The sequence below is a fragment of the Actinia tenebrosa genome, unplaced genomic scaffold (assembly GCF_029948245.1).
Source record: "Actinia tenebrosa isolate PJP-AT-01 unplaced genomic scaffold, QUT_ActTen_1.0 PGA_scaffold12__29_contigs__length_12842862, whole genome shotgun sequence".
In the NCBI taxonomy this organism is placed as follows: domain Eukaryota; kingdom Metazoa; phylum Cnidaria; class Anthozoa; order Actiniaria; family Actiniidae; genus Actinia; species Actinia tenebrosa.
In genome coordinates this window covers 8,811,432-8,823,810 of record NW_028292572.1, presented here as the reverse complement: position 1 = coordinate 8,823,810, position 12,379 = coordinate 8,811,432, and the positions used below count along the sequence as shown (strand labels likewise).

The 12,379-nt window shown below is 43.9% G+C and overlaps 1 protein-coding gene across 1 annotated transcript in view; it reads left to right on the top strand.

The window, feature by feature from the left end:
• Positions 1-29: 29 nt before the first annotated feature.
• The window catches only part of LOC148912208 (cytoplasmic polyadenylation element-binding protein 2-like), a gene marked incomplete at its 5' end in the record, with an annotated part of 40,377 nt that continues 28,027 nt past the window's right edge, over positions 30-12,379 (top strand). Inside the window, 2 exons of the mRNA XM_089028502.1 lie at positions 30-137; positions 605-686. Of these exons, the coding sequence (XP_088884628.1) occupies positions 30-137; positions 605-686 (190 nt within the window). The remainder of the gene's footprint in view (positions 138-604; positions 687-12,379) is intronic.

Genomic DNA, 12,379 nt, shown 5'->3' with positions numbered 1-12,379 from the left:
AGGCCATTGCAAAAAGGCAATTTGAAAACCTGAACGGACAGCATCCTATCGATGGAACTATCTTGGACAACATCACAGGACTTGGGAATTCTCACGGTTCGAATAACGAGTTATCAAATTCCTTCTATTCGTACCAGGTAAAAGTTTAGTAGATTTTTTTCCCTTTTCACTTGTTCTTTTCTTAATTACTAAAAGAGATAAAATGTATGCTTTTTTTCTCTGTATGGTACATTGAAATTCATTTGATATAATGGGGATTTACTGAATACACTGATAATATTCCAAACATATTCTTCGAATCAAATATTCTGCGACAGAAGCTAGTTTTTGTGTTCTAAGAAATGACCGCAGCATTGAATTAGCTTCCAAGATTTTTTTTCGGAAAAGATGAGCCGAATGTCGGCACGGAATTCAATTCATTTTAGAAGCATCTTGTTCTTGTCTTTTCGTCGACTCGACAATACTATACATAAATTAATGGCGGAAAGAAAGAATTTCTGTTGTACAGCTGCTTTTCAATGGAAGAAAAGACCACGAAAATTGAAAATTAACCAAGAAAAACTTCTTGGCAAATATTTCTAATTCTTTTGCTTTTACTTTGTAGGATTCTATGAAGTTTCCATCCCTTGAAACTCGATTGTTGGATATAATTCGTTCTCCATCAGATCCACCAGATAACTTAGCTGGTAGGTAAAATGTTGATAATTCTTAACTCTCGTAAAAATGACTCTCACTTACAAAACCAATTCCCGCGCTTGAAAAATAACCCCTAATCGTCCAAGAACGTTCTTTTTAGCTTTCTTTTCATTTAGCATCTTGCATTCATTGTTTTCTTATTTGACATCAAAATAATGATCAAAATCTCCAAGTAACTATTGCTCGAGCAAGTTATCGATAATATAGACTGTTCCTATGGGCGATTTAGTTGCTATAGAATTATGCATTTTTTTCGCTCTTTACAAGAAGAGTATCAAGTTTTAACTTTTTTTTTTTTTTGGTTTCTGTCATATCTAGAGTCGGTGGTTCCTTTCTTTCCTTGAAAAAGTGCTATACGCGCAATATCCTATAAACAGAAGATTATTAAAGGGGTTTTAGACTCCGGCACCTGTGAACGCCGCTGTAAATAGTTTATAAGTTTTATCGATAGAATTAGAAAGACTTTTCGCTTATGAGTCGCATTTCCTGTAATTTTCTAACTCGTTTATTATTTTCGGTAGTTTCTTACGACATAGAAAGCTATCTTTGATTTGTCTGACACAATTTGATTTTTCTTCGTTTAAAAATACCGTCGTTTTTTCGGCTGGATTTTACATTCAGTTTCATTCATCTTTTTCTCATCTCAAGCTCGGAAATTTTGTTTAGACTAACGAAAAAGCTTCAATCGAACTTCATTACTATCTCGACTTAAAAATAATCAATGTCAGAGGGTGCGATAAATGTAATTACTTGGGGAAAAAAAAGGAAAACGGAAAATAAAATATATGAAAAAGTTTTTTAAATGATTTTCTTAAAGAAGATATATTTTTAAAAGAAAAACTCAAATAAGGAAGCCATTTCGATGTCGAATGCACTCAAATGGCCTCTCTCCGACAATGTTTGCCGGGTGACACTGAAAAGGCCTCTTAATGCAGAATTAGGAATTTCTCCCTTAACGTGGTGGCAATATATATAACTTGAATTTAAATACTTCAAACAGTCAAAATTTTCACAGTTTACATTTCGTAATAACGAAAGTAAAGATTAAATGAAAAAAAATGAACTTGTTTTTTCGGTTGAATAGTATACCGAATGTGCCGAAAAGTTACGAAATAACTTTTTCACTATGTTATACGCTTCAAAGTACTTTGCGGTATATTTTGGCCTTTTCTTATCTGTGCGTTCCCATCTTACTATTCAATCAGCATTCTCTTAATATGGTATTATTTTAAAGTAATATAACCTAGCAGCAGTTAGGCGGAGTCGCGGAGCGCCGACAAAGCCAAAAATCGAAAGTCAAAAAACATCAGGGGGGGGGTGGGTTTTTAGAGGTCGGTAACCCGCCCTACAGGGGGTCTTGCGCGATCGGCCGACACGCGAAATGTGCCTAACTGCTGCTCTGTTGGGTACTGCAAACGGAGGTTAAAATATTTGTCGGATATACGATGCATGAATGTAAAAAGTTCGCCAATGACTTCTGTGTGATTTGCCTAAGATTCAAAGTTAATATACCCAAGCCAGAACCCTTTTGGTGTTGTGGTAAAAAAATGCAAATAGAAGACGACACGTCAGCGCAGTGTTACGAATGTGGTAAGAATATTCGTAATGCCGTACCAAATGCTACCAAAGAGCAGTATTACGCCAATGGAGGTCGTACGAAGACCCCATATAAGAGAATAAAATACTTCCGAGACTGGATGAGTCATATCCAAGGTTTACATCCGATATATTTAAGCGACGAAGTAAAGAAGAAAATCATAGACCATTTAGAAGAGCCAACCCCGCAAAGTTTACGGAAAACGTTGAAAAAATTAAAGCTAGGGAAATATTACAAAGCTATTCCTTATCTTTTGTCTGAAATTACCGGTAGGCGTATTCCTCATATTCCAGATATGCAAAGGGCCGAGTGGTTATTCTGTCGGTTGGATAAGGATATTCCCTATTATCCTGACGTAATTTACGAAATATTTTACAAAATAGACCCCAACCACCCCCTATTAGAATGGATTCCGAGAAGATGAAATGTGCAGTCGAAATCCACCTACGTTCTTTTCAAAGCAGATGTCTACTGAGCGAGTTTTCTTTGTAGATCTTCCTTTGCCTCCTGGTAGATCTTTTTGCGAGATTCCTCGGAAAGATCTTTCACGATGGTTTTTTTATTGCCCGACTTTAATTCGCCGTATTTCTTTTCCTCCGCGAGGATCAAAGAAAACTCCGTGTCGTCTATGCGGCGGTCCCGCAGAGCTTGGGAGACTAAGTCGGCGATGGTGTTAGCCTTTGCTCTTGCTAGGGCTATGTGTGTGTCGTGCTTGGATATCTTACCGGACAATTGCTTCATAATGCCTGTCGTAACAGCGGAAACGATGCCGCAGACGGCTCCAACGCTGGCCAAAGGAACGCCAACGACTATTCCAGGTCCGGTAAGCGAAGTAGCAACGCCAGTGCCTGTTAACGCCACGGACATGGAGCCGGAAGTTATCGCGATTTTATGTAGTATGCTTCGGGCTCTGGCGTACTTTTTCCTGACCTCTTCGTAGTGTTTTGTCTGCCCTTCCAAGTAAGCCAGGATTAAGTTTGCTTTGTTGAGCCTAAAGTTTTCGGCGTTTAATTCGTTAGGACCTGTATCCTTAGTGGTAGCGTGATAATTGGGAACATCTGGGTACAACTGAGGTGCTGAAGGTATAACATCCATTATATACTAATGTACGACGCTTTTGGGGATGATATTGAGGAGCAGCCACATCACGACAACCGGGATTATGCCAACTGGAGAGCATTTAGGAAGATGTTTCCGCATGCAGACCCTAGTAAGTTTGAAAGAAGACCCGATGGGATTTACTGTGAAGGCTCCAGGATGTACAGCAATGCGGACTTGGAGCCAAAGAACCCAAAACCCGAGCATAAAGAAAGGCAGCCTAATTTTCCAGAGAATTTATTACCGGCAACGGAGGATTACCCATTTTACGATAACAAAGGCGGCGCAAATGACTTTGCTAAGATGGTTACCTCCTTAGAAATACCCGTGGGTTCTACGACTTTCAAAATAAAAGTCAGAGACATCTTTAGAGAAACTGCCATGAAACATACCTCAGGGAAAGAATCCAGAGAATGGTTATCAGGTCCCAACATGCGGTATTGGCCGCAGCAGTTAAACTTTGCTGTCTGGGCTGCTACTAAAGGATGCGGTATAGCCGCGGACATGTTCCATATTCCTTTCCTGCGATTTCATGTTGCTTTTACTATTCGTAGGATATTGTTTGAGTTAGGAGCACCGCTTCCTAGTGACACTATCTTTAAGCCGAAGGATAACAAATATGACAAAGTCGCATGGGAGCGATTAAGGAATGAGTTTAAGCTTACCAACCCTGATTTTCGCAACAAAGAGGGTGCCGCCCATGGTTTAGGAGAGACTTACACCTATGCTTCGTATGTTGGCGCCAGCATAGAAACTCCGGGTATGGGGTATCCTAGCAGATGGGAATTCTCCGACTTAGGGGGTAAAGCGTCAAAAGGTGACTTGATTTACTTCATAGAAAGCAAAGAGAAATATCCTTGGGCGCCTTTCTTTGCCGCAAAGGGCATTGGACTGAAAAACCTAGCAAGGATTAATCGAAGCATTGAAGCCTTTGTTTACTGCATTCTAGGGGCCCAGGTTAGCACTCGCAGCCCCATCGTAGATGCCTCCGGTGCGTCGCAGGAAACGCAACAAGTATTCCTTGTCCTCTTCGAAAGCGCTGTTATTGAGAATGCGATCTCTAAGTCGGTGCAGAGATATCAACTTGCAGTGCAGCAGTCTAAAGTGCGACTGGATTACGCTTTGTCGCCTGGTTGTTGGCTAATGCCAAATAATTTGGTCATCAACGCCGATTCCATCGTGGGTTACAACAACAAACTTCGACAAGCTACTAAGGATATGAAGTTTGGGGTGAATGACGTGAACTCTGACATGACCAAGGGCATTCCTCACTTCGTAGAGAAACCAAAAAAGGAACACGCAGAAAAACCCGAACCAAAGAAGAAGCCTCAAAAGAAGGTTATGCCAACCATACCCGAGGAATATGACCATAACCTACTAAAGGCCGGCGTAGCAGTTACAAGCATTGGTCTAAGTTATTATATATGGCGATGAACAACCCCTACGTAGCTGGAGTAGATTGTGTTTATACGACTTACACAGGCGAGAAAAAATACAACCAGGCATCTTGGGTTGATGTCACGGGGATGTCTGTGGACCTGAACTACTCAGGAAAGAAGTTAATCCTTTGTAGTATTTGCATTGGCACGAGTAGTCACGCCAACGTCGGCTTTAGGTTCCTGGATGAGAATGGCGTACTGCAGCCTATGAGAAATAAGACAAACAACAGGGAGCCTGCGCATTTCTCCGTAGAGCCCAACCCCAGCAGTGCCGAAAATCTATCGGTTTGGACTTTCCACATGGTCGCCGATTGCCATGGGAAGGTAAAGCTGCAAATGCGCGTAGATGACACCGGGAGCGTTTGCATAAATAGTATAGAAAATCAGAGAGATACGGTTTATAACCACGCAACCATTAGCACTCTTACGGCGCTTAGTCTTTAAATATATGAACCCACACGCGAAGGAAGATTGGTTTCTACATTTTTTGGAGGAGAAGGACTACTTAGAACAGCATTGGCATGACACCGGGCTGTGGGTAAAGGTTGGGGGCCTGGGATTGATCATGTGTACCATTAGCATTTCGACGGGGTATTCGTGTAATGTCGGGTTTAGGATCGTTGATGAGAATGACCATCCATTACTACCCTACAGAAAAAAAGATAATAATAGGAACCCAGCCCATTTCTCGTCGGAGCCCCCTCCAAGAAGCGGAGAAGACTTAACGCCGGTAACTTTTCACGTGATAGCCAATTGCCAATATGCGAAGTTACAAGTTCTCCCCAACGACGTTGCCTACCTTCGGATAAATGCCGCCCCGTCAAGAGATTCCCCAACGGATGCCACTTGGAATCACAAGCCCATTAGCACCATGAGCGTGCTGCCGCTAGTTCCGCATTATCAAGGCGGCGCGAATACTATCTTTACTTATCCCCAGTCGAGAACGCCTCGGGCGCCCGACAACGATAAGCCACCAGTAATACACGAGGATAAGATTAACCCTTCATCTTCTTCAGGAGTACCACTCCAATAGCTACTACGAGGATCCAAATGTTATTCCCCACGAACTTCAACAGTTCTCCGCCGGCCCTAAGTGCCAAGGAAACAACCGAACCCAGCAGCCCAGGAAGACCGGCTGCCATCTTTTTTCCCAAGTCCGTTAGTCCACTGCCTAATTTCTTTACGCCCGCGCCTGTAGCCTTAAGCGTGGATAGGATAACTCCTACTACGCTCGAAATAGCAACCGCAAATGCCAGCGGAATACCATACTTCACCAGAGCTCTTTTTACCTTTTCCTTGGTGGTAAGCCCCAGCTCCCTTTCCTTACCTTCTATTTGCGTTTGTAATTCCGCAAGGCGTATTTCAAGCGTATCTACTTCCTTCCTAGCAGCCTCCCTTTCCTCTTCGGAGCGAGTTTGGTCCACAGCTACTTCCTGCTGCCGCTCTATTCGACCCTGCAGGTCTTCGATGGTCTCCTGAAGTTGTCGTATTTCCAGATCCTTTTCAGCCATTTGTGCTATAATACGCCTTTCCCTGTCGTGACTCTCCACTAATTCATTTCCTATGCGTACTAGCTGCTCATCCTTACCAGCCAAGCGGCTAAAGGCATTCTGAAAGTCCTTCACGGCAGTGGTCTTTTCATCTAACAACTTAGATATCCGCTGCCGAAAGTCGGCAACTTCGGCGGCATGACTTTCAACAGTAGCTTGGTTTCCCCTCATGAATTCGTCTTCCATTTCCTTAAATCTTTCTTCGAGGACGTCGTTTTCCAGCTCTAGATTCTGGAAAGACACCTTAAGAGCCGCCAAATCCTCACTTGCCCTTAAGAGGTCCTCGCGCTCCCTGGTGATTCGTTCTAAGTCGTTATTAACTGCCTCCGTTCGGCTAGTAATCTCGGCCAATTCTCGTTGCGCTTCCGCTAAATCATATGCAGAAGAGGCTTGCTCGGCAAGGCGTGCTGGTAAGGTCCGTATTTTATTTATCTTGGCCTCCAATTCCCGTTTTTGAGAGTTCAGCGTAGCAACTTCCTCTGTCTTGGTTTGGAGTGACTCACTTAGCGTTCCTACTTGCGCCCTTAATTCTTCGTATGTTCCATGGCCGCCTGCAAAGGCCGGTAATCTAGCTGCCGCCTCAAAGACCTCATTGAAATCCAGTCGCATTTCCTCCCTAGTCGAGCCTCGCTGCATCGTCAAGTTGGGCGTTCCCAGCGCATTCGTGACTCCTTTTGGAAGCTGGTTATTAAGCAGGCTGGAATTCTTCCTTTGATACAGGTTATACCATTTTTCCCTACCCGATTCTCTAACTTGAACCTGCCCTTTATCTCCTATTTGGAAGTCTAAGAGAGCCAGGTTTAGGCTTGGGTATCGCTCCCTTAGGTCCTCGATGAGGTCCGCCATTAAGTCCGACCGCACGCCAAGGGATTCCATTTGTAAGTATTCTGGAATGGGCGTGTGGGGGTTCTTAGACTTGAATTTATCTCTCAAAGAACGCATAGCATCGCGGGCCCTGACGCCATACTTGTTCAGCAATTTCTCAAAGAGACTTCGTCCGTCTACATTGTCATCAGGAAGCAGGGTTTCATATTCTTCGTCATTAATATCAACTTGACCTTCTTCGGTAAGGGGATCAAAATCCGTTCCTTCTACTTCCATTATATATGATAAGCTCAAAGTTAAATCCCAACGTATTACCTAAGCAGGTTGGCGGGCTGAAAGCAGAACGCACCTTTCACCGGGTCACATTCACGCCCAGCAGCGCAAAGCCTGGAGAAACGCTGTATGTGGGCGTTCCCCGCCTAACGGATAACCTAGTATTGGTTCCTGGCACCTTGGCGCTAAGGTTCGACTTAGCGGTGCAGCCAGATACCGCAGACAAGCGCTATGCCGTCAATAATGTGGGTAGGAACCTCGTCTCTAAGATGAGAATCAAGTTTGCCGGGGAATCCCTCTTAGACTTAAATAGGTACGATCTGTACACCACGTACAAAGATTTATGGCTAACAGCCTTTGACCGTGCACAAAAGATAGAGCAGGGAATCGGAAGCGTTATCCTACGTCAGCTTCGCAGCGACACCGACCCGGCGCCTACGGAAGCTAGCGGATCGACCGCAGTAGCAGACGCAACAAGGGTAAAGACCGCTTATGGTAGCAAGTACGTCATACCTTTGGACTTTGAAGTGATTACGAACCATGGCGTGTATTACCCCAGGCAGTTATCCGAGTTACAGTTTGAAGTAACCTTGGCGGACACTACGAACGTCATTGGAGGCATGGACAGCGCAATTAGCGGGGCTGTTGATCCCTACAAGATAACTAACTTGGAATTACAGTACGAGACAGTCTACTCTGAGGAGCTGGCTCGAAGTGCGGGTATGGAATATAGCGCCGGAAAGGCATTCCTTTACGACCACGTGGTGATGTATAAGACGTTTAGCTTTCAAAACAACGGCGACGAGGTCATTAACCAAAGCATTAACATTCCCCGAAGAAGTCTCACGGGTATAATGCTGGTGTTCGCGAAGACATACGAAGCCGGTAAGCGCGACTCCGAAGCGTTCTTTAATCCTAACATCACCAACGTGGGTATTAGCATAAACGGTGTTCCAAACAAGGTTTACTCCCAGGGAATAAAACCCGCGGATATGTACCAGGAAGTTGCGCGTAAGTTTGGCGATCAAATTAACCCTGAGGAATTCTTTAAGGATAAGTATGCGCTGTGGATTGACATGCGCACGACGAATGATGAAACCATGCACGGGCAAGGTCTGCGGCTGGTAAATACGCAGGACGGCATCACATTGGAAATCAAACGCACTAAAGGAACCGCTACTGACTTCAAAGTAAACGCGTACATCTTCGTCGTGTCTGACGCGCAGCTAAGCGTAGAAATGAACCAACTTAAAAGTGTTGCATATTAAGGTTAAAATATTTCTTAGATATACGATGCTACGCGTATTTGAAAACAACGGTACGAAACTGCAATGCATAGTGCAAGGCGAAACTTTGTACTTTAAAGCGAAGGAGGTGGCTTTGGCGTTGGGCTATGAGCGCCCTAGAGATGCAATTAGAGCACACGTATCTGAGAAATACCAGAAAAAATGGGTTGATCTACAAGGGGCTGCGAATCACCGCTCCTTTACTACGCAACCAAATGCCGTGTTTATATCCGAACCTGGTTTGTACGAGCTGATATTTAGCTCCAAACTACCCAAAGCTGTGGAGTTTCGTGATTGGGTCTTTGAGGAAGTCCTACCCGCGCTGCGTAAGACGGGTAAATATGCAATAGACAAGCGCTTTGACGGCCCCAACAAGTTGGTATTCAAAATAGAAAATGAGTTCGACTTACATAAGAAAGTCGTTGATTACATCCGCAAGTTTTACCCCCAAATGCTCATAGCCCCTGGTCTGGGTGAACTGCAGGATTCGGTTGGCAAACGTATAAAGTGCTGGCAGAAGGGCTATCAACGCGGCCAACCCGACTTAATGATCTTGAATGCGCATACACATTACTGTGGATTCTGCATAGAGCTAAAGACCCCGAAAGGCAATGGCAGGTTATCTGAGGATCAGCAACTACTCTTACAGAGGTATGAAAAAAACGGCTATAAGGTGCTCGTAAGCAGCGACTACGACGAAATCTGCAGGGAGATCACTACGTATGCTGAACACCTACGAATTCCCTGCAGGTGGTGTTGTAAGGGCTTTAAAACCTCGGAGACTTTGGCAACACACTTAAAGATATTTCATAGAATATATGGACAAGGATAAATTTAACGAGTTAAAGTTCATACAAACGCACTGGAGGGATTTGCAGGTGGGGGAGATTTACGAGATAAAGAATTATGTGGTCTTTGAAGACTTGGACCGCCTGCGTTTGGTCTTAAAGAATAAAAAAAGAACATACACCCTTTGGGCGCCCGATAGGATAAGGTACGCCATCGAAGGGCAGGATGTTACCCACGTTATGAGCCATGGTAAAAAGGATGGCAGGTGGGTATTTGACGTAGTCAAGTATGAGCCCGAGAGTCCTCTGCATTCGTAATGTCTGCTAAAGTCCGCTGCGCTTTAGGATCCGCGGAGCACCAATGCCCCACAAAGGATCCTTCAAGAAATACCCTGTCGCAATGAAGGCAGGTGTATTTTTTACGCGGCGGCTTACGAGGGGTAATGCAGTCGGCAGGTAGTTCGCAAGTAATACAGTCCATATATTGAAAGGGTAATTAGAATGCCTCCCAGAAAGGCAGCTGCGTAGGCTAGCATATACCTTTAAAAGGGGTCTTTATTTTTATTTATTATTATTAGATTATGTAAGCGCCCTTAAAAGGGGTCTTTATTTTTATTTATTATTATTAAATATCCTTAATTCATTATTATCGAATATTCTTAATAATAATAAATAAAAATAAGAATGGGATTTGAGACTCTTTGCGCAAACCCTACTTTACTATCTTAGGTCCTTTCTAACTTCTACGGGCTTTCCTTGCCGCCTCATTGCCGGCATGCCAGGCCTCAAAGCGATCTAAGTACTCCTTAAAGCCGCCTTGACCGTCGTAGAGACACTGCCAAACATGTTGGTCACTTCTTTGACAGCCGCAACGCTCGCAGGTTGCCTCCCAATATTCCCTATCTTCCCACCTTACGCCTTCGACGCAGTCAAACTCCGCAAAGCGCTGGTCAATTTCCTTCTTCCGGCGCGTTAACTTCCTTTGGGTTTCCTTTGGGCAACATCGTGCAGCAACGTCGCCGTGCTCCTCACAGGCTACGCTCAGTAGGTCGTAATTGCCGCGGCACCGATGTCGATGCCATTCGTCGTTCTTGTCCTCCTCGCAGCGCTCACATACGTTCTTTAGGCAAACGCGGTTATCAACGTGGTAATCCAACATCTGCGCGCTGCTAAAGAGGCGATTACACTCCTTACGACGCCTTTCGCGTGCCTTCTTAGCGCACACCTTCTTTTCCAGGTGGTATTTTAACATTTGCTTGCTGCTGAACTCCTTGTTACACCGCTCACACTCCATATATAATAAGGATTTAATAACCCTTATATGGGATACCGCATAAAGTCCTTAATGGACTCTTTTGCCCCGGATACTATTTCAAAGAGTGTCTCAGAATGTTGACGTTTAGGTTAAATCTTTGTTAAGGATGCCTGGAAACTATTTCAAAGAGTGTCTCAGAATGTTAACAATAAGGTTAAATCTTTGTTAAGTATATGTGGAAAGCCCGTAAGGATTAGTAGGCGGCTTAAAATAGTAAAGTTGGGTTTGTGCAAAGAGTCTCAAATCCCATTCTTATTTTTATTTATTATTATTAAGAATAATTAGGGATATTTAATAATAATAAATAAAAATAACAACCCCTTTGAAGGGCACGTCTTAACAAAGATTTAACCTAAACGTCAACATTCTGAGACACTCTTTGAAATAGTTTCCAGGCATCCTTAACAAAGATTTAACCTAAACGTCAACATTCTGAGGCATTCTTTGGAATAGTTTCCACATATACTTAACAAAGATTTAACCTTATTGTCAACATTCTACAGGGGATATCGCATGAAGTCCTTAACGGACTCCTTAGCCCACGTTGCCATCGTTATCAGCGCGCCAAACCGTTCTGCACGCTTCAGACCGCACATTTCATCGTACAACTCCTGCACGCGCTCTTTCAGCCGATCGATCTCCTCCCTTTGCATTTCTATGGTGTCTCTTTTATCTTTTGCGTCGGTGGCAATCCTTCTAACTGCGTCCACTGGGTCCATCGTATATATAATGGATCCGAACCATATTCCCTGCAATGCTCTGATAGTAGGACCCACCGGCTGCGGAAAGACCCAGTTCGTCGTGGAGCAGCTATTAGGACCCTTTAGATACCGCTTCGACTACATCGTGCTATTATGCCCCACCTACGTGAATAACCGCACCTGGACGGGCATAGGAGTGAAAGATGACGACTTCTTTGTAGATATCTTAGACCCTAACGAGTTATCCAGCCATTTGAAGTTCTGGCATAAGCAATTCCCTAAAGATACACAGACTTTACTCATACTGGATGACATTGCCTGCGGGGACGACGTAAAAAAGCGCACCTCCGAGCTCGTTAAGCTCGCCTTCAGCGGTAGACACGACAATATCAGCGTTTGGTTGCTTTCCCAGCAGCTTACCAGTGTCTCTAAGCCCTTCAGGGAAAACATAGGCTCTCTCGTAGTATTTTATACTCCAAGTAAGTCTGACCTGGAAACCATCTTAAGCGACTACGGCGGTGAGATAAGCAAGGAACAGTTACACGAATACATGCGGCATTTAAAAACGCACCAACATTCCAAGATGATCTTCTCTTTGAGGTTTCCGTATTCCATTAACATATATGGACATTGAGCAGCTCTTAGATGAAGTCCCCGCGCAGTTAGACGAAAGTAACCTTAAGGAACAACTCAACATCCTTGTGTCTTCTGGGAAGTGTAAAGAAATGATAGGCAAGGAACTTACCCATGAGCAAGTTAATAAGTTGTCAGAAGAGGAAGTCAAGAAGTTCCATAAGAGGTATGAGGCCGC